General features: G+C 41.6%; 1 protein-coding gene across 1 annotated transcript in view; it reads right to left on the bottom strand.

Annotated features, from left to right (window-relative positions):
* Nucleotides 1–12,949: 12,949 nt before the first annotated feature.
* Nucleotides 12,950–27,972, bottom strand: part of HS1BP3 (HCLS1 binding protein 3) — a 50,292-nt gene continuing 35,269 nt past the window's right edge. The window contains exons 5-7 of the mRNA XM_061460883.1: nt 23,333–23,484; nt 22,723–22,858; nt 12,950–14,833 (exon numbers count right to left, since the gene is read on the bottom strand). Coding sequence (XP_061316867.1) covers nt 14,605–14,833; nt 22,723–22,858; nt 23,333–23,484 — 517 coding nt within the window. The 3' untranslated portion in view covers nt 12,950–14,604. The remainder of the gene's footprint in view (nt 14,834–22,722; nt 22,859–23,332; nt 23,485–27,972) is intronic.

A 27,972-nucleotide genomic window follows, 5' to 3' on the forward strand; every position in this document is an offset into this window, starting at 1 on the left:
ATGGCTCCCGTAAGTGCTTCGTTTGGCTTGTCATTATGTTCACACTCTTACAGGAGGAATTAGGTGACTGGCTATTAGAGACCTTATCAAAGGCAGTGATGTGAAAGGAAAAAGGAGCCACCCTTTTTACTCAGTTCATGGGGCTTTGCAGGAGACATCCTGAGCTGCTTTGACCATAGGCAGAACAACCTTTAAAAGGATGGCGCAATTTACATAGTGAAAAGACTGAAAAAGCCCCAGAATCTGGTAAGAGACAGATCAATTTAGTGTATGCATTGTCCTTGTTTATGAAAATCTGCTGAACAATCCCAAAAGCACGTCCTCACACAGATGAAATACTGTTTCTAGGGAAATGGAGACTGCAGTTTTTTGGACAGTTTCTCTCGTATTTACCAGCCTCACACGCAATCTACATCATGCATTATAGCACCACGCCCTTAAAGATGTAAATGGGAATGAGATGGGAAAGTGTCAGCAAGGCATAAACCACCTTCCTTTTCCCCAGCATCACCTTTCTCAATTGCCAGGGCACTGTGGGCACTGTCATGCTTTCCTCATTAAAGGTAGAAGCTAGTAAGAGCTGGCTCTCCTTGTTTCTCTGTGCCCAGACATCCAGCTAAATGTCAAAAACTTTTCAGATTGCCTCAAAATCCACTGCACAGAAGAATGAAAAAAACAAAGAAAAATTTGAGAACCTTTTTCATAGAATCATAGAACCTTTTAGATTGAAAAAGACCTTTAAGATCATTGAGTCCAACCATTAACCCAGCACTGCCAAGTCCACCACTAAACCCTGTCTCCATGTGCCACATCTACACATCTTTTACATACCTCCAGGGATGGTGACTCAACCACTTCCCTGGGCAGCCAGTTCCAATGCTTGACAATGCTTTCAGTGAATAAATTGCTCCTAATATCCAACCTAAAACTCCCCTGGCACAGCTTGACGCCATTTCCTTTTGACTTATCACTTGTTCCTTGAGAAAAGAGACCCCCACCTCACTACATCCTCCTTTCAGGTAGCTGTAGAGATCAATAAGATCTCTCAGCCCTGAGCCTCCTTTTCTCCAGACTAAACAGCCCCAGTTCCCTTAGCCATTCCTCACAAGACTTGCTCTCCAGAACCTTTACCAGCTTTGTTGCTGTTCTCTGGCCACACTCCATCACCTCCATGTTTATGCTGTAGTGACGGGCCCAAAACTGAACACAGTACTCGAGCTTCAGGTACAGTTCCCTTTCAATATTGATGAGATATTTATCACCCAGATTTTCCAAAATACACCACTAATCTAAGCAGTTGAAGGAGAGCAAAAGGTATTTTTCTCCTCAAGTGTCTTCCCTTGTGAGTTTTAAAACATGCTTCACCTCAGGTTTGAAAGGAACTTGGAGTGAATCCTGGGTTTGGATTCATCCCTGGCATACCACCTTCATGATGGGCAAGTAATCCACCAACGTCATGCCCCAGCCGCAGTCTGCCTTCCAATGCTGTAAATAGTTAATGTGTTCACAGCCAGAGAATGTACTTATTTTGTACACTGGCAGGAGGTCTTAGAGCCTTCTGCTCTCCTGCTTAGGGAGGAAGCTCTTCACACGAGCTGTCAGTCTTGAGGAGACGATGCTCAGTTCCATTCCTCCAGCTGCATTGAAGTTATGTTGTAATTTTACAGATTTGGGGAAAGGTGACACTCCAAATGAAAACCTGCTTCCATTGTTTCTGTTTGGTGCTTTCTTTTACAGTTTTGGTTAGAATCATAGAATAGTCTGGGTTGGAAAGGACCTTAAGATCATCAAGTTTCAATCCCCCCTGCCATGGGCAGGGACACCTCACACTAAACCATGCCACCCAAGGCTCTGTCTGACCTGGCCTTGAACAGCACCAGGGATGGAGCATTCACAGCTTCCCTGGCCAACCCATTCTAGTGCCTCGCCACCCTTATGCTAAAGAACTTCTTCCTTATATCCAATCTAAACTTCCCCTGTTTAAGCTTTAACCCATAAAGAAGGTTTTGTTTGTTTGAGATTCTGCCCTTCTGTGGCTATTTGAAAGTGAGATATTTCTGAAACCTTCAGAAGTCTCTGTGAATAGATCCCCCACATTTCCAGCTCTCACAGAATTAACATGCATAAATTGACTTTTTAAAGATCTCTGTGAAGATGCATTTTTGCCATGAGGTGAGCACATGACAGAGAGAAGCAGACCTCTGCTTACCCACAGAAGGTGGCCCAGCATGGCCTGAGAAGACACAAGTCCCACCTGGGACAAATCACTGACCCTCCATATTCCCTGCCTCTGCTGACATGGACCACCTCATGTGCCAGGACACTTCCGGCTGGCTTGTCCACTAACAAATAACCCAAAGCACATGTGCCAAAATAATGATCATGGCAAGGCTCCAGATGATGGGTCCCAGCCTGGACGAGCCTCCTGGCTCTGCTTACAGCTCAAGGGAGACCCAGCATGACTTTTGGAGAGAAAGTCTCCTCAGGCAGGATCCATTTCACCTAAGTCTAGATGCCCACAGTCTGCAGCTGAGCAACTTGGCCAGGGTCCCTTTTATTGGAAAGCAGGCACTTGCAGAGGGTATGTCATCTTACCCCAAGTTAGCTGAAGGTCAGATGAAGCAGCCTGGAATCACCAGTTGTTTTGACTAAAAAGGGGTTCTCAGCTGCCAGCTCTGAGACAGGTACCACCACCCTTAAGGTTTGGCTCCTTTCCCAAAACAATGATGTCCAATACGTGCTTGGCCTGCAGCTGCTGGCAGCCCAGAGTCTTTCTTGTCGGTTCCCCTGCTCCAAGCTGATCACTTACTAGGCACCACAGCCCCTTTGCAGCTGGACATCAGCGGCTGAGATATGTGCTTGCAGGGCAAGTCTTGCTCAGCCTCCTCCTACGCTGGGCTCATGGAGCAGAGATATGTCCACTGGCTGGCTGCAGATGAGCACTGTCAGGGGAGACTACTTTCACAGGAATATTTACAGGATTGACCACAATACATTAGTACTGGCAGCATGTACATTCCTTTCTTTCCTTCTTGTTTTCCTCTTTTTATACGGATAAATTTGGGAAGGTTTAGGTTTTATTTATCTGCTTCTAATTAATAAGGCAAAAGGCACAACTCTGGCATCCAAGTGATTTCTATGCTGATTCCCAAACCCTTCTTTCAAGACATGTGACCATAAACCCTTCTCATCCACACAGTTTTAAGAAAAAAAATACATAGACTAAAAGAACTTTCTACAACTTCTTCACCTGAAGATTGCTGGACTGTTTGAGCTGAAGCTTTCTTAATATCTCAGCTGGAGCTAAATAACCAAACGTGCAATGTTACCCTGAACAACTAAATCTGGCAAAGTTTAAGGAACTAAAAAGCACTGTCCTATAAGGGAAATGGCCAGACATATTTATCTGCAGCAGGAGTAACTTGCCACTTAATACTAATAATGATCATGTTCCTATTGGTTTAATCAGGTGCCAAATGGGATTACTGTTTCATTTGTGGCATGTGATCAATAAGGAAAGAATAACAGGAAGCCTACAATGATTAGAAAAAACTCAGATCCCAGCAAACTATACTTTTATTCATACTCTAGAATCTCAGCTCTCACTCTCCCTGGTGCCCCCTGCCCCGACACACACACACACACACACACACACACACACATCACAAAGTGCAGTGAAGGCAGAAAACCCTGTTGCCACCAGCCCACCATGCTTCAGTGACCTGAAGGCTTCTGTGTTAAATCACTGACTTTGCTTTCCCTTCTTGCAAAGCACACAGTCACGCTTCTATGTAACTGCTCATTAGTCAGCATTTCATCATGCTTTAAGTACTTTTATAACAGTGTTTCTAAGAATCAGGACTGTCATCAGCACACTGCTTCCAGGCTGCAGCAAGAGAATGCTCAGCTCAGCCTCTGCAGCAGCTGATGCCATTTCCATTTCAGGCATGGTTACACCCCTGCCTGTGCTGAAGGGGCAGCACGGTTTTTCTGTTTTGCCCAGAGAGCAGCCTTTAGTTCTGGGAAGCTGGGTAAAACCCCACAAAAAGGGGCCTATCCCATGGCTGTATCCAGTACTTTGTTTTTTAGGAAACTACAAGCCTTTTTTGTCTTTGTAGTCCCAGTGCTTAATCCTAGGGAAGGCTGCACATATGCTTTCTGGGTTTTATGCCTCTGAATGTGGCATAAAATCCTCCACGGGTTTTGCTGTGACAAGCTATGATTTCAAAGCAGGTTTCCCTTTAAAAAGCTCTGTCTGATGGTGTTCCGACACAAATCCAGTAAATGCTTTATTCACACTAATTCCGAGTAGCCTGTAGTAGCTGAACAGTGACTGGCTCAGGAACTGGATGGGATGCAGAAAGGTGGCTTTTAAAGGAATTTGCAGTTTGGGACTATTTTTGTGACATAATAAAGAAAACAGTTAAGCTTTTCCTCTTTTATTTTTAAAGGTCATTTGTTTCTCATATTTTACTGGGAAAAATAGGAGGAAACCCATATTCTCACACCCTTAGTATTGGGACAATTCATTAGCAACCCCAACAAAATTTTTTCTCACATTGTTAGACATTTAAAAATGAAATGTGAATTGCAACTGAAAAAGAAATTAAAACTTGTAATACCAAAATCGCTGGTTTCCCCTGTCTTTTCAACTGTTGCAATGTCACCAGTTCACTGGCTGTCCAGCAGCCAAAGCATCTTCCTGAATTTCTAACAAAACAAGAGAAAATGCAGGCAAAAGCTTTTCAGAGGGAGAATATTTCAGGTCATCCTGATGCACACCATGAAAAAGTGAAAACAAAGCAGAAAATCCCTTAATCCACAAGATGGTTTTGTTTGTGGTTTTAGTTTAGACCTGAGGTTTGTGGCCAAGATAGGAAACCAGAGAAATCTTCTGCAGGCTCTGCTACAGAGTCCTGTTTAACTGTGGGGAAATTAATAAGCCTTCCTGGTTTTTCCATATTCTCATATGCTATATACATACTTGTTATCAGACAGAGAGAAACACAGAGCCTATAAATGACTCCAAAGTCTTAAATCCCAGTCTTTACTGAGGTGTCTAAAATAACTGAATATTGTTTCCATGAAATGGCCATTATTAAACCAGCTACAGGGAAAGGAAAGAGAAGCAGCAGGTCTCTGACAGTCGCATACAGGTGAGTACCCCAGGCCCTGGGCACGGACATGCCGCTGGGCTCACTTTGTCACTCTCATACAGCACCTCTTGAAGTATCCCAGCCAAACAGCACAGTCTTCACAGCAAGGTGAGACAGCAGACAACAATGATAACTGCTGTCCTGTCTTATTGGTTTGTAATTCTGCCCTGTGTAACTCCCTGTGTGGGTCTCTGGTAGAATTAAATGGGATTCATTAGTCAAACATGGCTCTAGGGAAACAGTTTCAGTTTTTCCATTAAGCTCCCATTTTTTATCTTTCTTATCATATGTCTGAGCCAAAAATACCCATGATTTTCTTTCACAAAACTGGTAAAGCTGTGAGTCAGGTGGGAAAAAGAAAGAGAAGTAGAAAAGGAAAAAGAAAAAAAGAAAAAAAAAGAAAAGGAGAAGGGAAAGAAAAGGAAAAAAAGAAAAAGCAACAGCAACAGAAATGGACAAAAAAGATGTGGTAAATGCAGATTTCATCCACAGTAATTACTGGATGAGCTATGGCAGGTCAGTACCTTGAAGGAGGAGGTACTCAGTCTGGTAATTACTGCATTAAAGGGAAATGGGTCAACTCATGACTACTCTACAAAAGAGTTGTCACGCACAGACTTGCAAATGTGGAAGACTGAAACTGGAGCTGGTTAAGTCCAGCAAGTGCAATGCTGTCAGAACAGCCTTGTTGCTTGTCAGCCTTAGCTGAATGGCACAGCCTGGGAGCATGGAGCAGCACCCCGCCACCTGATCCAGCCCAGTTTGTGTGGTGCCAGCTTGGAAATGGGAGGAAGCAACAGCATCCCAAAGTGACCCCCATCACTATATTTTGAGGTAGGCTTGGGACAGTCAGTTCAGCAGATGGAAATGTAGGCCTTTTGCCTTTCGCAGCCTCAGGGACTGTTGAAAATCCATCTTCCACTTCTTCAGTAAACACGAAACAAGGCCAGTGCCAAAATCATGCATTACCCTCCCTGCTGAAACTGGAAAGAAACAGGATTCCTAGAAGAAAAAGCAGGGATTTTATAGTCAGCAATAAGGACAGCTACTTGGGAGCAGGAGATGTGGGAGTTTTTCTCCCCCTGTGAATCCCACACAATGCAACATTGTTCCTTTAGTTCAGCCAGTGTTTGCTTAATGCAAAACTCGTTAACAGCCTAGAGAGCAGAGTCAGTTGAGCAGAGACTAAGCTATTATATTGAAGGTACCTGACCCGATGTTGTTAAATCCACTTCAGCACCTGCAAACCAGGAAGCACTTGAATTTCCCTGTGATTTTGCCCTTTCTCAGCGCAATCCCTTACTTTAAAAATGGAAGGAAACAGGCTGAGGTCAGATGGGTTCAGGGCTCAGTTTACCACTGGTAGCATCAGCAAATGCAGCAGCACACCAGAAGAGGATTTACAAAATGAGACTGCTGGTGATGAGTACCCACTGCCCTCATGTACACATCTGGGGAAAGTTATTTCTACTTCTTGCTGGGTCCTCTGGTCCCAAGTGTCTGGTTTGCTCCATGGCAGCCCTGTGGTGGGAACCGGCATATAGTGAATGGAGCTGATCAGGCGATTTGCTGTGGAAGTGCTCCTTGGAGCTAAACTAAGCCACTGATAAAGACAGCCCCAGATTTCTTTTTCATTCCTCATGAAAGTATGAATTTTCCACATCATTCCATGTAGAATTATGTTTTCTTTTAAAATAAGGCATTACAACTATAAATAGATAAGAGTTCTGGACACAAAAATTTCCTTTCTGGGACTGCACACAAGATCAAATACGTAAACTATTAAAGGTCAAGAGACAGGAAGGCATAAACAGCAAGACAAATCCTAGTAGCCTGCAGATTTGATTGCATAAGCGGGGCGGGGAGCACTAGGCAGCTTTGATTCTCAGCATTCAAGGTAAAGAAATGGTTACTTTTGTTCACAGTAAGAACTTGTTAACAAAATCAGGCACTATCAAACTGAGGTGAAATCAGTAGCCTTAAATTATTATTACCAACAAAATAATCTGAGAAGCTTGTGATCACTAGCACAAATTCCCTGGAAGAACTTAAATGCAGAGATATTAGCAAAGAAGTAAGAAAAGTGCTCAGTAAAAACTTTGTAATGTTACTTGGTTTGTTTCTGTGTTCACTTGAAAAGCCATGGCAATCATCTCACCAAAGAATCATTAAGTGAATCGTTCATCCCAGCCCCACAGCCCCCGTCTTTCAGGGAAAGTACAAGGCTCTGGGAATGTGTTTATATTCATTCTGTCCTGTCTCTCTCATTCTTAGTGGTGCTCTCCAAGTTGATCAGACTTGACAGTGGTGTCACATCTTATTCCTTCACCTCCTCTCTCAAGCATCAGAACCACCAAGCTTTTAATGGTGTGCATGGGATTCTGACAGCTTAGATTGACTGTAGAACTGTCCCAGCAGTCACAGGAAGCAGTCCTTCAATGACATAAATGGCACAGAAACATTCCCTTTGGTAGAAAATGGGTAAATTGCAGAGCGTGTTTAATGAGTTCAAGGAGAGACTGATTTGCATTTTTTAACAAACCCCTCCAAAATGGTTTTCATACATCATCCTGGTTTGGCCTGATGACTGAAACTCCCACATTAAGATGACATGATGACCACAATGCTTCCCAATGGCTTTCACAGCTCTAAACCTCTGAATCTGATACTACAGAATCACAGAGTGGTTAGGATCGGAAAAGATATTAAGATCATCTAGTTCCAACACCTCCCACTAGACCAGCCTGCTCAAAGCTCCACCCAAGCTGGCCTTGAAGAGGGATGAAGCGTTCACAATTTCCTTGGGCAACCTGTTCCAGTGCCTCACCAGTCACAGTAAAGAATTTCTTCTTTACCTAACCTAAATCTCTCCTGTTTGAAGCCATTCCCCCTTGTCCTATCACTATAGTCCAACATCCTTGTAGGCCCAGTTCAGTTACTGGAAGGCTGCTGTGAGGTCTCCACACAGCCTTCTCTTCTCTAAAGAGAAATTACATATGACTACTATGTCAGACAGCAAAGTCAGCTATGACTCCTATGTACTTGATAATAAAACCAATGCAGCCAATGGTAACAAACCACTGTTTGCTGTTAATGCAGCAGGGGCCAGTGGGCTGTTATTTCTTTCTGTGTTTGGCAATGACTTCAAGCTCTGAGGTGCCTAAGCACCTTGCTGATAAACAGCATAACATCAGATGGTCTGTTTAGAGGTTATTCCACTGAAATTTGGTGGGTGCTGTGATGATGCCAATTGCTGCCTAATTACCCCTGGTACATCTCCTATATTTGACTTCCTGGGCAAATCCTACTGTTTACTATTCTTTTTATTAAGGGTGGGATCTGGAGGAACAATCAGGGATGGTTGAAATCTTCATCTGATATCAAAAAGACTTTTAATGCTCATTGAAAATATAACACATATACATCAAATGCGGCTTTTGAAAAAGTGTATGCTGCAAGTCAAATTTTCCACTGACTTCAGGAATCTCTCCAGAGTCAAGAGGAGAAATGGCATGTTGTTATAAGGCCAGTGGACAGATCTTACAAAGGTGCCGGGAAGCAGGATGATAAAGGGAAGGAATGCCATCCTTGGACTCGCTTGAGAGGTGGGCTGGTGCCAACCTCATGAAGTTTAACCATGACAAGTGCAAGGTCCTACACCTGGGTTGGAGCAATCCCAGGCACAGCTACAGGTTGGGCAGAGAAGAGATTCAGAGCAGCCTGTGGAGAGAGACTTGGGGGTGTTGGTTGATGAGAAAATGAACATGAGCCAGCAGTGTGCGCTTGCAGCCCAGAAAGCCAACTGTATCCTGGGCTGCATCAAAAGGAGTGTGACCAGCAGGTTGAAGGAGGTGATCCTGCCCCTCTACTCTGCTCTCGTGAGACCTCACCTGGAGTATTGTGTGCAGTTCTGGTGTCCTCAACATAAAAAGGACATGGAACTGTTGGAACAAGTCCAGAGAAGGGCCATGAGGATGATCAGGGGACTGGAGCACCTCCCATATGAAGACAGGCTGAGAAAGTTGGGGCTGGTCAGCCTGGAGAAGAGAAGGCTGCGTGGAGACCTCATAGCAGCCTTCCAGTACCTGAAGGGGGCCTATAAGGATGCTGGGGAGGGACTCTTCATTAGGGACTGTAGTGACAGGACAAGGGGTAATGGGTTAAAACTTAAACAGGGGAAGTTTAGAATGGATATAAGGAAGAAGTTCTTTACTGTAAGGGTGATGAGGCACTGGAATGGGTTGCCCAAGGAAGTTGTGAATGCTCCATCCCTGGCGGTGTTCAAGGCCAGGTTGGACAGAGCCTTGGGTAACATGGTTTAGTGTGAGGTGTCCCTGCCCATGGCAGGGGGGGTGGAACTTGATGATCTTAAGGTCCTTTCCAACTCTTAACTATTCTATGATCCTATAAAGCACTGAGGATGTTCTGTTCTTTCATTCACCAAATCCTCACTAACTCATTCAGTGTGAGTTTTGGGTTAGCCCAGTATAGCTCTTCACAACAGCCAAAAGCAGATGACTATAGAGGAATGTGAAAGTATTTGCTTGTTGAATATTCCCCTCATTTCCAGGAACTTGTAACTCAAGGTCTTCCCAAGCTCTAAGTGGCATCTTTAAAAATGCTTGATATATTTCTCTTCCATGAGTCTAACCAGTTTCTCCTTGACCCCATATAAATCTTCAGCATCCATAACATCCTGGCATGAATAAAACTTATTCCCTAAACATCTATGACTACTCGGTTCTTTAAGGAGCTTCACTGACTTAACTCCCACAGTGCCATTTGACTACTAATTTTATTTACAATCATCACATTTCACTGCTAGTATCTTTACTCAAAGCAGCATACTTTACAGATGCCTCTTTAGTAACACAGGCACATGATTTCCCTTCATTTGAATTCTTCATTAAGTTCATTAAGTAGTATGCAAAAGGCTATAAAGGAAGATAAGTGATATGGTGAGAGCTGAAAAAAATGAATCAGAAGGGCTTGAAGATGAATCAGAGTAGAGATTGGTGCAATACAGAAGGCAACTGAGTGACTTTATTCAGTCCTGTTGTTGATGTTGAGATGAAGAGTAAGAATATAGACAAAACCTCGTGGTAAAACCTCTCTCTCTTCTTGACTTAGAAGTCTAAACTGTTGCAAATGTGAGAACACATAGATCAGTAAGTGGTTGATACACATACACAAAGATCCAAGAATCCTTGGCGATATTAGTGACAGACACATTTATAAGTGAAATATAAGTGCTTTTTTGTACTCTGTAGTAAATCTAATGACCACAGGGATTGGTCATTTGCAGCCTTCTTTCATAGCTAATGCCTTAGTGCCCCATGAGGATGATGGATTTCCATGACCTTAAATCACAGGCTGAGTTGTGTATTCAGCTGTAGCAAGCTCACCTTCTTTCCAGAAGATAACTTCTGGGCAAAGATTAGCAGAAATATCAGATTCAATTAATATGCATTTTTTAGACCAACCCAAATTGTCATTGACAGAACTAGGCCTTAAAGGATATGTGGGAATTAACTTTCTTAAAAATACAGCAACAGAACAGACCTGAGCAGATGGCCCACATGTCATCTGTGAAATACCCAGCTCAGGGAAATCAGTATTTTAACCATGACCCAAATAAAGTATATAATGGCTTTGTTAATTAGTGCTGTACCACATAAGAAGCAAAAGGTTATTCAAAACAAGAAGCAGCTTCTAATCCAATAGAGATACCTATTATGGGTTCTAATCACTAAAGAAAACAACTTTTGTAAGGGTTTAAATATAACTCTTGCTTTTCCACTCTTCTGATGAGCCAGCTACTACTAATTTTGAAAGGTGATGCTTGTCAGCCAATAACTTAATTACAGTCCATAACTGAATTTCAAGAGTTGTCAAGAGCATGCTAATAAAATAGCTGCTACTAGAAGTGGTATATGGGAAAAAAAAGGAAGTTCTGGTCTGGCAGGATGCAAAGAATGTTGTGTGTTTTCCCTGTGCCATTTCAAATAATACATTCAATTTTTCTGGGCTACATTTTCCAACATTCTTCTCTTGTATCATAATGATTCATTATATATATATAATTTATTCAAGGACTGTAACTCACCTCTAGGTGCCTATATTACTGCAGCTAGGTATTTGCATTGAAAACCAAATGCATTACACTGGGTTTTATGAAGGATCCTCTTATGTTAGTGGCTTGACAGGAAAGACGATTTTTTTTTTCCTGAAGTAAAGCATTGACCTTAAAACAGTCTTAAAAATCGAGCACAGGAATCAATCAATAGCTCTTCCTACTCTATGGTGTTTAGGTAATTTGACAATTTTAGGGATGGCTGGGGGGCAAAGTATTCCTTGGCCGTTCAAAATAGGTACAGCTATATTGTTGTTACATCAGTATTACTGGGAATGTTCCCATGGTTATGATGGTAATATGTAATACCTGCCCTCCTACTGCTTTGTAAAAGCATGAGCCATTTCTATGTGGAACTCTTAAAAACGGTGGAAGGCAGACAGATAATACTGCTATGAGGAACAGTGAAAGGTTGCACATTGTGTCCCTGCACCAAGAGGTGTTAGTGAAAGGGTATGGGATGATGGCATCCTTTAGTGCCCCTGGAATGTTTATATAGAACAATTCTTCTAAAAACATGAGAAATCCAATGCAAAATGACAACATAAATCTAGGGCACACCAAGTCATGAGAGGCTGATACTGTAGTAATGTCCTTTCCTGTCCTGCTGCCACCTGCACGGGTCAGAGTTGTTCAGCCTAGAAAAAGAGACTGAAAGGAATAGACTTTGTTCTCGTTCTGTGGTGAGGTTGCACGAAGGAACAGCTATGTCAAACAGTAGAAAAACATTTCTAATAGGATGGCAAAACATTGTAATGGCACACCCAGGGAGGCTATGGCATCTCCAGTGCTGCTTGCCAGTCAGCCAGATGTTTAAGGTTAGAAAAATGCCTGTGAGAGATAATATCTTAGCAGGCATAATTACTGGTGCTGCAAGAGTAGTTCAGTGCCCATGCTCAGGTATCTCTCCAGCCAAACCATGTTCAGCCACCATGTCCTGCTCTGGCATCTGCCTACTCTTCCAGTTCAGCCTCACATTGATACACCTTGTCCTGGCCAGTGAGAACTGCCATCAGCAGGACACAGGCCAAATGTTCCTGCTTTTGTCAGGATGGTGGACAAACTGGTCTTCCCAAGCTGCTGCCAGCTCTGTTCTATAATTTCTCTTCAAGAAATCTTAATCTCACTAAAGGTGAAGATCTGTATTCAGTTCACACATCTTTAAATCCATGGCCCTCAATGTGGTAGTTTTAGCAGCAATGCAAGCAGTCTCCTCCAATGACGAATAAAGTGGAGATCAAGATTCCTCAACCCTCCATTAAATACACAGTTGTTGTTACTAGACCAGGTAGTGCAACAGGAAGGCTGTCCTGAATTAATTTATCTTCCCTGCTATTCTCTGCCTGCTCTCTGGAAAGTAATCTATTTTCTCCTCAGTGCTTTTGTTCCCCTTTTGCAGGATGGGATAAACAAGCTTCCTAATTGCACCAGGACACTGAAAACAGACAGGATCAGCTACTGCCTTTGCCCATATATAGTTTTTACCTTTAGCTGCTCTCAAAGGAAATATGAGAGCAGCTACATTCTTGGTTTCATTCTTATTTACACAGGGTTTTTTTCACTTTAACACCACCTACGACTCCTCATGTTTTGGATGGAATCCATCCTTTAGCTCTGATTTGCTGCTACTCTACAACCTAGAGAGTAATAATAACACCTGCAGGTTAGCAAAAAGTTTTATTGTACTGAAACATACCATGCATAGATGAGAGCCAATGGTTATGTTTTTTCTGTCCCATCAAACTGAAATACCTTTATCATATTTTCTATTGGCTTAAAAATGAAATACTAATAGAGATAATTTCATTATTAAAAAAAATATAGCTTTTGATTTATTTTGTTCTATATTAGAAAGGCAAATTTGGAGATAGTGATATGGCTTGAATATATTAGTATTTTTCCTCTGGGGAGCTTGCCTTCACATCTGGAAACATGTGGAATGAGTTTGGAAATATCTTCCTCCATGACAGCAGGTATCGAGTCCCATTAGATGTAAATTCAGCACGTTGAACCAGAATGCCTGAGCTGGGGGAAAAAAGGGGGTAGTCTGGGATGCCTGTTCTACCAGATTTTTCTTTTCCTGCATATTAAAATTTCTCTAGCACATTTTCTTCCTGTCTTTCTCCTCTGGATAATTCCAGGTTTGTTCTCCCTTGTTTTAACCATTGTTATAGTAATGAGCAGACCTCTGTTTAATGAAAAACCTCATTTTAGCTTAGTGGAATTAATAATCATGGCTTCTTTAATTTATGGGTGAAGCAAAGAGGAAGGAATGAGTGATTCCAGAGAGCAAATTATAGAATGATTTGGGTTGGAAGGGACCTTAAAGATATCTGGTTCCAGACCCCTGCCGTGGGCAGGGACATCTTTCACTACACCATGTTGCTTAAAGCCCTGTCCAACCTGGCCTTGTTCATCCATTAGGACACATAGACTTTGAAACAACTCCCAGACAAATCTCTTTCTCTCCACTAACTACAGTGGAAGACCAGGAAGACTTGGCTGGAAAAAAAGATTAGCCCTTGTGTATCTTTAGTAGGTTCGTAAGAGCCCTACAGTATCCAAACCTCCCTCACACTGCAACTTCTACATTTGTCTGAAAGCGCACTCTCAGACATCTTCAGTCATTTGCTGTTCTCTCCAGGGGACAAAGATGCATAGCTCTAATGCTTACAGTCCTACAAGTTCTCCTATAAGTTGGCATTTGCACAACAACAAAGGCAGCAGATTGTCAGGCTTAGCTGGAATTTCAGTGTTTCTCTGAGTAACAGAGGAACTGTTACCTATGCTTAACAGTTCCTGGTTATAGATTACTGAAATACCCGTCTGGGAGGAAAGGGCTGCTACAAAAATAACACAGGATAAAAGTAAAAAGCTTTTCAGTGAGCTGAAATACACTGTCAGCTCAATGACAGGAACAGCATCCTGTCCTGCCTCAGATTGTTTGTTGGACACTTCACAGCTGCCACGTGTGTAACACACTTACTATTTTCAGTCATTACTAAACTGGCCAAAACTGCACTATGTTGATACTAAAATAGTAGTAGACAATCTGTAGTGCTATGTCCTTGTCCACATTACCTGAAAAACCCTGGAAATCTAAGGCAACATTTTACCCTAATTGCACTGTTTTGAAAACATCATGTTGAGCCTTTGCTAGTCAAACTTGCTGCTCTCTGTATGACAGTACAGAAATGAGCTCTGTAACAGTAAATGCATCTGGTCAACAATTGCTGCTGTCACGAGCTCACCAGGAGTTGGGTCAAGAAGGCATTATTTTAAGTACATCTAAGTAAATTTTAAGAACATGCATGTTCAAAAGAGACTTGCATCTTGGTTGTTGATAGATTCATTTTCCTGGATATACTGGAGAATATCCATTTCATTCATTGTCTGAATCCTGTTTTCCTTTGTCTTTGCCAATGGGGATGAATTAGTGCTCCCTGGGGGAACTGCTGGCTTCTGAGGCAGTGGTGGTTTTGATGTTACCTTAGGGTTTGGTTTGGAGGTTACTTTCAAGAGTTTCTCTAAATCATCTTCAACTCTGGAATAAAAAGAAAACATCAGTAACACCTTGGGAATTTCTGAACTGCTTTTCTTTTATAAGAAAATGCAGCCTTGCAAAGTTAAAACCTTATACCGGAAAGAATCAAATTCTATTAATTTCTCTTGCAGAAAGAGCTTTCCATAAAGGTTTCCATGTTATCAAAATAAGAACTGTCTTTTTATAATGTGGTTTTTCAGTTTGCCATACAAGTTAATTAATTTTACATCATGTTTTCAAATGTCTGAATTAAAAGCAATATGAAATTATCAAAAGAAAAAGAACTTTAGTTTGGGGAAAAAAAGTGTTTGATTTGTGACAGGATGATTTTCTTCCAGGAGATTTTCATGGGACAGTAAAATTGTTCAAATTCAGCTCTACTTCCTCTTCATTCTCATCTCATCTGAGACTGAACATCCCCCATGCTCAATCATAAGAAACTGGAAAAACTAATGGCTTTAAAAATAATGTGTTCACATTTGTTTCCAAGAAACTTAAGAAGTTCTGAAATCTGTGACTGTATACAACTCTTTCTGAAGAACATTTCTCCCTGTTTCCTAGTGAAATAACCCCAAACACCTGAAACAGTTAAGGATGTTTTCTACTTGCATTATTTGACCTTATAAAGAGACACAAAACACTGTGCATGCCTGACTGTTCCCATAGGAGCTGTTACTGATTTTGAGAGAGCCCTTACAACAGATTGTCTTGTGACTCCAAGAGGTGTCTGACTTTGGAAAGTGAGTATGTGGAGGAAAGGGAAAGAAGGTGATGACACAATACAGCAGAGATGGCAAAGCAAAAATTAGCATAGCTAGAGAAGTCTTTTCAGGCCACACTAATTTCTGCTTTGAATCAAAATAGACTCTTGTTTTGGTCCTCTGAACATGGTGGTCAAACAAAATACCTTAAGGAATAAACAGTTGTTAGTTTCCCAAAGGATTAATTGATAAATAATTGTTAAGCAGTCAAAAAACCCAACTGGCAATCCATGCAGATGATTAGCTGTGTAATGACTAGCTACAAAAGTGAAGCCCCTGATAAAATGCATACCTCATATGCTTACAAAATACACAACTTGCAGAAGGCACCACCTCTAACTGCAGCATACAAGATCAGGAAAGGTAAAGCATAAGTAGCACATACAAGATCAGGAAAGGTAAAGCATAAGACACACAGGCAAAAACTTTTACATGGGGCACCAGGAGCCAAAAGTCAAGAGGAACAGTAGGTTTGTAATACGTAGGTAACTCCTTGCCAGACCCCAGCTCTAGTAGGATACACTTACTCTGTGACTCTAGCATCTTAGGCAGTGAAATGATATAACTGTTTAATTGTTTATAAGCAGTGTTGTAAGAACTGTTTTTATCTTCAAAATCAACTGAATCAGGCTGTAACACTGCCAACAGTAAAACTCCCTCTGCCACAGCCAAAACTACAGTTAAATAATGGAGGCAGTTAAAGAAAAGCTGAGCTCTTCCATAATTTGGAAAGCAACTGATTAGGGTAACAGGCCAGGACCATGGGGAACATGATCAATGGAAGAATTGGTGTCTCTGAGACACTTTATTACTCCATCCCGACTGAACATTGTATGAATATTAAAACCTCAGGTACTTCAACAGCTCTAGCACTCTCAGCTAAGGACCCCATTATTATTAAGAAAAACTGCATGATTTCAAGGGTTTCTGTTTTTGTTTGCTCTTATTAAAAGCTGTGAAGAACTTCCGACTGTGCTGCCCAGGCTGACACAAAATACACTGACCATAAAGTGAACAAGGATAAGCCTGTATTTTCTGCTGTATAGACAGTCAGAACACTTTAAGGTAAAACCATGCCTGAAGACGGATTTTTTTGTGACTTCCAAAGGCACTCTATTAAGGGTCAGTTTTAACCAACGCTGTTCTTGTAACAGGTATTTAAAACTCAGAAATACTTAAACAGACCAACTGATGGACAGAGCAGTGCCACTGAGAGCTCTGCACCTTTAATTCTTCCTCGTGGACTTGTTTTCCAGCAGGGAGCTCCTCAAATTTCATCCCCCAAGTAATCCTGGACATTATATTCTCTTTTATTTAGGTAAGATTTCTGATGTCTTTTAGTTTCCATGATTCCCTGTGGGCGACGCATCCCACCTAACTTACAAAACATCTCGTCAGTGTATTTCTTCCTCCCAAATTCCTCATCTACTAGAAGAAATTAATTTAAGCCCAGACAAGTTGTTTGCTGCAAACTCTGATATCCAAAGATATCACACCTGTGATCACACTGCCAAGACGTGTTCTTATTCTCTTTGCTACGTTATAAATAAAACATGTTAGGGCTGGTATTTCTGAAGCTTAGCTTTCTTTAGCTGATCTGATGCTTCCCTTCTTGGCATAAAAATATACTGAATGAATCAGTGCCCATGTCATAAAGTTTTGGTAATAAATAACAGAAACTGTAATAACCAGGTAAAAAATACATACATACATGTATAGATAATATGAAGGAAGCATGATTTTGAACTAGGTGCACTGCCCAGAAGAGGCAGCAGTAAATACAGCTCATTAACCTGATCAGATGGTACAGCACCCTGAATTCTCTACTCCTCTGTGGCTCTATATTAATTTCTGTGCTAACTACAGCAACAAAACCAGCCAGCACAGTCATAAAATACCCCCAAAAGATGCAGGCCAGTAGGTTGCAGGGGTTCTGAGTGTGAGTATGGGGAGGTATTTTGGTAGTGTGCTTTTAGGCCAAAAATTCTGCAGGAGATGATTTTTCAAAGTCTGGAAGCTGATCATGTAAATATTCTTTTCTTGTCATGGGTTTTTTCAAGACACTGGTTAGACAGAAATCTTTTACAAAGAGCACAACAGATAACACGTGGTCTTTGTCTCAAAACCTGCTTTTCAGTGCTTCAGTGCTAGGCAAACTGTTTGATCCACTGCTGTTTGATCCTGTGAGACACAACTGTCTTTGGAAAACTAAAGAGGTAAAATGCAAAATGCCTCAGGCAGACATAGAAACAAGGACTTCTATTTCTTGAGAAGCAAATGAATTGTTACAGTGCATAACTACCACCATATTTAACTCCAGGCTAGGAGGAGGATGAAAAAAATCAACCAGCTATTCTAAAATAACAAGATTAAAAGCAGAACTTTCCCACCCCCATCTTTTTTATAGACAATCAAGCACAGAATCCATGTAATTAATCATTCTCTAATTAGTCTCCTTCTTTTTCTGTAATGGAAAAGCAGCACCACATTGTTTAAAATTCCTGCCATATACTGTTGTGCTGATTCACAGACTCTGTTGGTGGAAAATCTTCTTTGTTTCCAGATGCAGAAAGCAATCAAAACCCTTAGTGAAGAAAGGCTGTCACAAAGCCTTATGATAGCATGCGGATTTAAAAGAGAGTAAATGAGTTCTGACTTTGAGACGGAGACAGCTGCCACCAGAACTTCAGCAGCTTAGATGACACTGCTCTGAACTCTGTCCTGTCTACTGGACAAGATCTTTGGGACAGGAATGACTATGTGCTAGTGCTTGTACAGCATCTAGCCTGATGGTGACAGCGACCTCTGTTTGCCAGGAATGCTCTAATGAGGAGGACAGTAATGAAAGCAAGAGACAAAGACTACCATTTGCTAAAATATCCAAAAGGATCGTGCTTGCAGCTAGGTTATGCAACTCTCAGCAGTTCTTGTGGAGTAGGCATTTATCTTTCCCTATCTCATTATGGGTGTCTTTATTTTGTCTGGTGTTAATTCCAAGTCTGAGAGATAGGTTGCTGAAGCCTTGGGGAGAGGTGTAATATCAATACATTACTTGGGGAAAGACTTGTACCCCAAAATAAGAAGAAGGTTTTGAAGTATCTGCTGACCATCACTTCTGCTATGGTCAGCAGAGACAGTGTGATGTCTAGCAAGGGCCTGTGGAAATTATAAAGGCTGGGGTTAAGCACAGGAGTGCAAAGCACAGGAGGCTGTGTAGGAGGTATCTCCTCTCCAGCTTCTACTTTCCCCTGCAACCCAACTATGGTGCTGATCCCATATCCTGAGGACAGTGAGAAAGTGTTTCTCACCAGGTGGTGCTGGATGTGGTGTCTCATGTAACTCCTGCTTAGTCTGAAGATGCAAGTGTTGCTTTCAGAATTTGACATCTGTGAATGGCCTGCTGAATGAAGAACATAAAAACTTTTTCTGTTTCAAGGGTGGCATCAGCTCCTTGTCAAACCTGAAGCTAACAAACCTGCTCAAGAAGCTGTATGGACTGCATGGTGTTTAGATAGTTAGGATGTGGTTTCACAAACAGTTTCAGCCCCTAACAGTATAATCCTCCTGAAAGGGTCATCATTTGCATCACTGATGGCACAGATTGCAGCTGTAAAAACAGATCAACCTTTAACTACAGACAAAATTAATCTTTTCAGGACACAGGCAGATTGATACAGCTGTAGCACAAAGGTAGGAGCTGGACTGTCCCTTTCAACACCAGTTTTAGATCAGCATAATCCTGAGAAAGAATACCAGATCTGCCATCACAAGGCAGCAGAACTGGGATCCTGCTGCTGACGCTTTTCTCAGGACTGGAAAAAGACAAATGCTATGCTGGCAGCTGCTTCCTTCCAGTTCAACTCCCTATTCATTATCAAAGGTGAAATTAAATCTCTCCTAAAAAGCTGCTCAGAAAACTGTGATAATTATTTCATGCTAGGATGTGTGATAATTCATGTAATTCTGTGGACCTACAGAGCTGCTGCAACATTTACAGGATCAATTCTAGCATTGGTTTTCCACAAAAACCTGATCCATCACACCAGGCAGGCACAATTTAGATTCATGAGGCAGAAGGGGTCGACTGCGGTCCTGCTGCATAAAAACTTAATTTGCAGATCTGTGGCCACTGGGTGGATACAGATGAAAATATAAGATGGGATAAGAATCCACAGTGGGAGAGTTTGCAGGATACTGATTTCTGCATCAGTTGATTTCTATCTCTAGCTCAAATGGAAATCAGACTGAAGAGGAGCTTTGAGAATGGAAGTAAATGGCTGAATGTATCCAGAAGTAACCGTTAAATGCTATGACACAACCCAGGAAAATGACTGTAGAAGAGAGAGGCCTGGTCCTAAATCATTCCCAAAGATAATGCCTTTAACATCTGTGAAAGGGTTGATCAGCTACCCTTTCATATCACTACAGTTGGTCACCTGGCACCTTGGAAGAGTCAAAAATAATGTGACCCTAGACTTCTCTGAAGAGCCTGGGATCCTCCATATTCCTCTGGTGAAAAGATAAGCCAAAAAGGCATTTATCCCTCCCTTTCTCAAAGCACATCCCATGAAGGAAGAGTATGACGTGCTCCTTTTTTCCTGCAGGCAACATGATGAGACTTGACCTTGATGGTTCTTGCCACAGCAGTTTATCTCTTTTCCACAAGCTCTGGAAGGACATGCAAGTACAGTGCTCCACAAGCACCTCACACATGTATTGCGGCAGACTTAATGGTAGGAAAGAGTGCTTGTATCTGCAATGCCAGTGGTTAGTGAGGTAGCTCACCTAGTTTCTTTATCACCATCACTTAGTACTTGTTAATAGGCAAAAAAAATTAGTAACCAGTAAAAGGCTGGTCAATGGACAGGAAGAGGGATGATACCTGTTTGAATGGACATGAGTATTTTGCCATAAAAAGAAACCTTTGATTACACTTCAAAGCAATTGGTTCTTCTCAAAACTCAACACTTGTTAATGTAAAGCAGGTGATTCTATTTGAAACAGTAATTCTCATTTCATTTCAGCAGGCATCCACAGAGAGCTCAGTCCTCAGTTTGCAATGAGAACATTTATCATATTCTCTTCTCCCTCATGTTGTGACAAGCACAGCCCACACAAATTTTGCAGACTCATTTGTCTCTGTAACAGTCTCTTCCTCAAGAGTGGCAAGTCACTGCTGGGGATTCACTGCTGTGCTGACAGTGCTGGGGTGCTACTGCTGCTGCAACCACTCAGGTGCCAGACAGATCATGAAGGCTTTAGTTGCTCCTGTGTTCTGATGTTCTAAACATCATCTTTTTCCCATCTCACCTTTGGAAGAAGATTCTGACTTAGGCAGTGCTCTCCTATTTCTTTCCATGATTCACTGAAAGGTGCATTTCCCAGGAAGTCAGGCACTTCTCAGCTATACAACGTGAATGTGAGAAGACTGCATGAGTTAAGAGCTATCATATCTGCATTATGCAGCTAATCCATCAGTGTACAGTGAACATGTCTAGGTTTCTGCACCTATCACAGACCTGCTGGTGCATCATAGCTCAAGTTGGTCATAGGTCTTGACAAAATGTGTCCAGGCAAGTGTTCTGTGTGGTATAAGAGAGTATGTCCAACAGACCAAGATGTTTGCCACTTTTCCTCTAGTAGCTTACCCAGCTCTAGCCCACTGAAGGAATAAGTTGTCATGGCTCCTCCTTTGATCTGAGGGCCTGGGGAGAAATTTCTTCAGTCCCCTCTGGAAAGGAAGCATGACTGACAGCATCTACAGGTCAAAGGTAAGATTTATTCTTAGACCTCAAACTATGCTCAAGCTCCCATGCCAGAGAGACTCCAGGGTTCAGCTCACATTGAACATTTCCTCTCACCACAAAGGGTCGCTGCCTGGAAAGACTGGCACTGCCCTGTAAGAACATATAACACCAGTCTGCTGGTAAGGGAAGGTAGGAGATGATTCAAATGACAAGATGGCAAGAACATACATGTTTGCTCCCATTATACTACAGCACTAAATCAGGTCGTGTCCTGACCCATCAGTCTCTATAAACATCAGGTGGGCTGTCAGTACGGCATGTGAGATGGCACCCAACCCAATTTAACCTTTGCTTAAATTAAGTGAGGTATTGCCACTGAGATAGCTAGCACTTCTGCATGCACAGAAAGCAATAGCTGCAAAACCACCTGCTTCAGGAGAGGTTTGAAAGCACACACAGATTCTCTCTCCTAGGTTTAGTATCTGCTGTGAAAGTCATACATCCTAACAGGAGACGGCTGGCAAGAATGAGTACTGGAAGCAGGCTGGTCTCATCATTCAGATGCCAGCCTGAGATCCAGAAGGTAATGAATTTAGCTCTACGGGAGCACAGACTCCCTGGTGATGCTGGTCTCTCTGAGCATTGGCTCTCTCTTGATGCCTTGAAGATTATCAGTGCAGGAAAATTAGCCTTGTGAGAGAGATGTCAGGAATAAAATACATTATGTGATGATACATTCCAGTGCTACACTATCAAGGTGGGCAGGTAAGTGTAAGAGCAAGTACATTATCCCCTCTTGCAACTCTGACCTCCAGCCCTCCTTTCTACTAGATTAAAAATTAAATGCAGGGTGATGGAGATTTTAATTAAGAGTCCTTTACAGCTGTAGAGGTGTGCACAGGATTCCTCCTGGAAGTGTGCACAGATATTTGTGAGCCACCAGCAGAAAACTATTCTTCATGTGGCAAAACCCCCTAATTTCAGCTCATTGAAGCTGAATTCTTCTTTGTTTCTGGGCTTTGTCTCTAACTTTTCATAACGAAGGTCAGTTTTCCCCTGGGGATTACTTACAGAAAGCAGAAGTGTCATGTTAGAAAACAAGGACTAGATGGCATGCCTTGGGCCTTCAAGACCTTTACTTTCAGTCACAGAGTAATACCCTGCATCCTTCCTTTCTCAAAGGATCTTCCTACTTTCCTTTTTACTGTGTTTGATTTCTAAGCTCCATGACACATATTTTTCTTATATTTTGCTTGCAAGTACAAGTGATTCACAGTTAGCATTCAAAGTATTTAAGCTTTGCCCTCAAATTAATCTCTTTTGAGGTCCAAATAACTCCTCAGATCACTTTCATTCTACACAACAGTTATGAGATGTATACCTCAGCAGTTCTTCAGTGTCCTCTTCAGGACCTGTGTTCAGCACATACACCTTGTTCTTAAAGGCAGTTGGCAACAGTAGTGAGTCACCCAGTCTTACCACCCCACCAAGGTCTGGATCTTCAAATAATTTCAGATCTAGAAAGGGGAACCAGAAAATGCTGTAGGTAAATCATGCCACATAACACAATACCTGTATGAACACTAGCTAGTAAATCTGGCTACTGAGCTGAAAAAAAAAATCATGTGGACAATCTTTTTTTTTTACAAGGACTTCCAATCCACGAAGTGCAGCGATTCTCTGCACTCTTGTGACTTAGTAAATCTGCTTTCTTCTTGCACTCAAGAGTAGGTCACATTACTCTTGTCAGTGTGAGAAGAGTGACTGTGAGACATCCAGCTCCCATAGACCTATAATACCCCAGCCCAAAATGTCAACAGTGAACAGCTGTGGGAACTTCAGGTCTTAGTTATTCTTTCTGAACGATTCTAGATGATTCTGCCCCAGCTGAAGGTTTGCCTTAACATTCCCAAGTCATTATTTAGCCTTTATACTTTGCATCACTACATTTTAAAAGCTTCTGCGTATATAGAAATATAGAACAGATTTACTTTCTTTCATCTTCTTCCTGGGACCAACTGATGAGAAAACTTTTTCTGGGCCAAAGAGTCCTTCATCTGGATCTACTTCCTCTTCAAAAATGGTTAATTTGGGCTTCTCTTCCTTGGTTGGAGGAGCAGATGCCTTCTTCGTTTTTTTAGTTCTAAAACATAAGAGACAAGAAAGCTCTGCAATTCTTCATATAACATGAAAGATTTATGGCTAGAAAGTCTCATAAGCTGAAAATAAGTGGAGGCTGGGAAAGGGTTAGAGAAAGGTACATTGGCATCTGTTAGTTGCTGGCAGGAACAGAATATTGAGTTGAGCTGGAGGGACTGTTGGTCTGATACATTCTATCTGTACTCATGTTTTGTATTCTTAACTATCAAGGAACTCAGTGGGAACTAGAGGAGCAGGGCTAACACTGCTGTACTGTGCAAACCACCACTCAATCACATTTAAGCAGTTTTACTCTCCCACACAGAAAGCTTAGAATAAGAAAGATGACCAGTTCCAGCAATACTGTCATAGACAGAAAGGAATGGCTTGAAAAACAAAGTGTGGGTTGATCCATTGCACTAATCCCTTTGGACAGGTTTTTTTAAATCCCTTTGTCTCCACTTCCTTCCCAGTGCCTGCTGCTGTTTCTGACTGCTGCATACTTCTTTCATAAAGTTGCTAGACACTCCCCTCTTCCTCCCAAGAGGAAACGTGGTACAAAGACCACATCACATTTAAGTTTAAGCTAGCAGGGACTGGGAGATGATTGGTTGGACAGACTGCTATTTGCACAATTTACAAATGTCGCTCAGCACTTTCTTGAACCAAGGGCAGGATTAACTTCCTCTAAATTTAGTTTTCTAAAAACTTGACAGTGGGACCAAGTTAATTTTTAGACTTCTTCTCTACAGAGTGGAAAGAGACATGCATCTTTGTAGGACAATTAATCACATCTATTTTGAACACTGATACCTGGATGCAATAAATCTCTGAAGATTTCTCCCTCTCCCCATGACCAGAGAAGGAAGCTAAAAAGTAGTTTGGATTAAGAGGCCTCATTTGTATGTGTCTTCAACAATGAGAGCTGAATTCCCTTCCATGAACTGAGTGAAAAGCATGTGCCTTTTGCTTTCATACCCAGGAGTCATGTTCCACTAGCTGAAGCTATCAGGCAGCTTCAATAGTAGAGCAGCTTGAGTTATGCATCAAATCAGATGGCATAAAAAGAAAATGTACAGAAGAGGGCAAAAAGCTTTGGGTGAAAAGTCCAATTCAAACTAACCTGAAAAAGAAGTGTTCCTTAGGACACGATGTCCTTCCTAAGAAATTGCCATATTTCTGAGATCCTTACTCTGAGCAGTCATGGTCTTGCAATTGCTAAGGTAGACCCTATGAGTGCCTCTCACAATAGAAGATCTGATCTTCTCCTTTGCAGAGAGCAGGTCAGGTTTCAGCCTAGAGCAAACCTAATTATCAACATTTAACATACCATAGTCATAAAAAATTAAGAACAAGGTCAAAAGATTACACATACATTCCAGCTACATTAAAGAATCTTGTAAAATCCTCTTCCGATTACACCAGCGCAAGAAAGAGTGGAGTCCAGTTACTTCCAGTTACTTTCACAAGTTTATTATCACCAAAATAGAACTCATGGTATTACCTTGCCACCACTTTGTCTCTTAGCAATGGGAAATGCTGGACTTTAGAGGCCTAAGATCAAGCCCCACACAGAACTTAAATATGGCCTTTTTTGGAAATACACCTTATTCAATATACTAAAGGTACCTGCAGTTGTCAGCAACTAATTTGCAGAACTAATTATGATACAAACCTTCTGTTTAGATCAGGAGAAAGCCACTGCTTTCATGATTTTCTCATTTTTGCATTTATATTCATTATGGGTATGTCTCAAGTGACTTCTGAATTTGAGCCACTTTTGAAAGGTCAGCTCCAAAGAACTGCCTCAAACTGAAGCATTTGTAAAAGAGCCTTCTTCCAAAACCTAACAAAATCTAAAATTAGAATATCTACAATCCAGACAGCTTTCACCCAGGATTTCTACACAAACTCAAATTCACTGCTTTATTAACTGTGGTAAAAAATCTACCATTCAAATGACCCTAAGTATTAAAGGAAAAGTTAAAAAATGAGTGCTATTATGCTTTACAAAAAACTCTCAGAACAGTAAGACTCAGTCTTTCAGAGCTGACAAATCGACTAACAATAGAATTAGTAGATACAAATAAATCCAATCTACTGGGGAAGGAACAACTTTGTGTAAATCATGCTTTGCAAAGTATCCTTTGAGAAGCAAATAACAATATAGATGAGCATTTGCCAACCTACAGAATGCCAAAAAGTCTTTGATAAGATCCCTTGTCCATTCAGGGAGTTACAACCTGAAACATAAGGGCCTGTTATGCTAGAGGTAGTTACGTATGTGAGCCAATACATTTCTGAGCAACAGGTCGGCACCCCAGTGAGGTTAACAAAGACTTTACTATTAGTTAGCTAAAGTATTTGCAGCAATGAGTACCAAAATGGTGAGAAATACTGAAGAAAGGGAAGAGAACCATAAAGCGTGTCATGAAGAACAGCACATAAAACAAAATTTAACTGGAAGGTCCTGGTAACAACCCTCTGATTAGTCTAGCCATCAAACCAGCCCTCTTCCACTGGCTTGATTTCTGTTTTGCCAAGGGACTCCACTAGCAGTTACAGTGCACTGGGCCAAACCCAGAAGGCTTGACTGCTACCAGAAGGAACATGAGGAATTTGTTTTTCTGCCTTTGAGGTCTTTTCCCTCACTACCCTTCTAAGGAAGCCACAGCTGGACTGCCAAGTAATTCCAGCATATCCATACAGGGACTCAGTTGAGGTCAGTCTCTAACTGGGAAACCGGATTCCCATGGTTCTGTATTTAGCTGTGCCAGCCCAGGCTGTGCACAGCTGAGCAGCGGTTAATGGATGAGAAAGGGTGCATAGGAAGTTTCTGTCTGAGATTCTGGTTTCACAGTGAGCTTCAGCTGTCCCAGATCTGTGTCTCCCTGTCCACTCATCCCCTCTCTATATATTGCTGCTACCTCCCCATAAGCAGTGGACCAGGAACTTACCCAGAATTGAGCTTGAAGCCACATGCTGGTTGGCATGCAGAGGAGAAGCTGCAAGGAGAGTTAATTTTAGTCTCACAAAGCATTACTGTAATCAAGCCCTCTACGTCATTAGCACCTTCATACATCACACTCACAACCTTGGCATCTGACATTCTGAAGCTACCTTCATCCAGCTGGCAGAAGATGACCAGTGTCACTGCTATTTCTCTGTTGCTGAAACAAGTGAACTTTGCAATATCACTCTAGAGAATTTTAAAAATCTTAACAAAAACCAAACCAGCACTAAAGATGATGTATCCTTTGTTCAGCTGAACCTATTTACCTAATTGAGCTCACATACGTCTACACACGGAGCACTGTGAGAATGACTCAACTAACAGTACCATCTTCTGCTTTGAGTCTAAAAGGAGCCAAACTGCCTCGTAAGTGACTAGCCTCCTAATTAACATGAACTAAAAGTGGATGATAAAAAATTCGGGTATATGGATCCACCTAGTCAGGATGCTGATGCACTTGAAAATCCAGCTGAGAGTCCTGGCTCCCAAACAATTCCCAAATCGCTCAGGAAAATGTCAACAAACATGCAGAAGACACTTTCAAACCTAACCCATTCTGTGTGCCCAATTCTCATGTTATTGTTTAGTGACACAATGTTGGTCACTTGTTTGGCAGCCTCCACGTCTGAGTGGCACATCAATAATGCAGAAAGCTTTCTGGTCAGCTGAGGAAACAACAAGGATGACTGAGAGACTCCAAAGTCAGAATATTGTCACACCTATATATGTGACAGCTGTATTCTGAAATATTCAATCTCCAGACCTAATGCTTGGTGACACACAGCTCAAATCAAAAGACATGCCTATTGTGCTCAGCACAGAGTCCCTAACCCATGCTCACTACTGGGTTAGAATAGTGAGTGTAACTATTCAGAGTTAAGTGTAACCTCAGCAAACCAGAAAATTTCAAAACTTATTATTCTGAAAATACGACTCTTTTTTTATAGAGATAAGATGATGCACCAGGAAAGGAATGTTACAGTAATATTAATAAAAAAAGACTTGTTCAGGATATACATATTTGTATTTTAGGTATTTTAAGATTTTACAAGGAAAGAGCATACTAATATAAATGGGCACCCCAACTCTCACAGATCTGTATTCCAGCTTGAAGAAAAGAACTACTGCTAGAATAGCAGCAATATTAGCACATCTTCTTGAAAACCATTTCTGAAAAACAAAGAACCTATATACTAGTTCGTGCAGAATACAAAATGTCATCTGCTGCTTTCTTTTCATTCAACAGTGCTCATTTCCCAAAGATGCCTCATAGCAACAGACAGGACAAAAGGGGTCATTCTCATATGCTTTGGGCAAGGGATGCTGAATAGAAATTCTGAGCCCGTTGGCCCAACACAGCCTGACTGCTGAGCATTAAGCAAGCGTGACAAGTGCTAGCCACAGGGATATTTTACCTCACACAGTAATCTTTTCCTTGTGGACATCACAGTAATTTAGTGTTTTAAACGGCCCTGGCAT

The sequence above is a fragment of the Pezoporus flaviventris genome, unplaced genomic scaffold (genome assembly GCF_033815535.1).
Source record: "Pezoporus flaviventris isolate CSIRO_AGI_PZ_B2104156 unplaced genomic scaffold, CSIRO_AGI_Pfla_v1 ptg000031l, whole genome shotgun sequence".
In the NCBI taxonomy this organism is placed as follows: domain Eukaryota; kingdom Metazoa; phylum Chordata; class Aves; order Psittaciformes; family Psittacidae; genus Pezoporus; species Pezoporus flaviventris.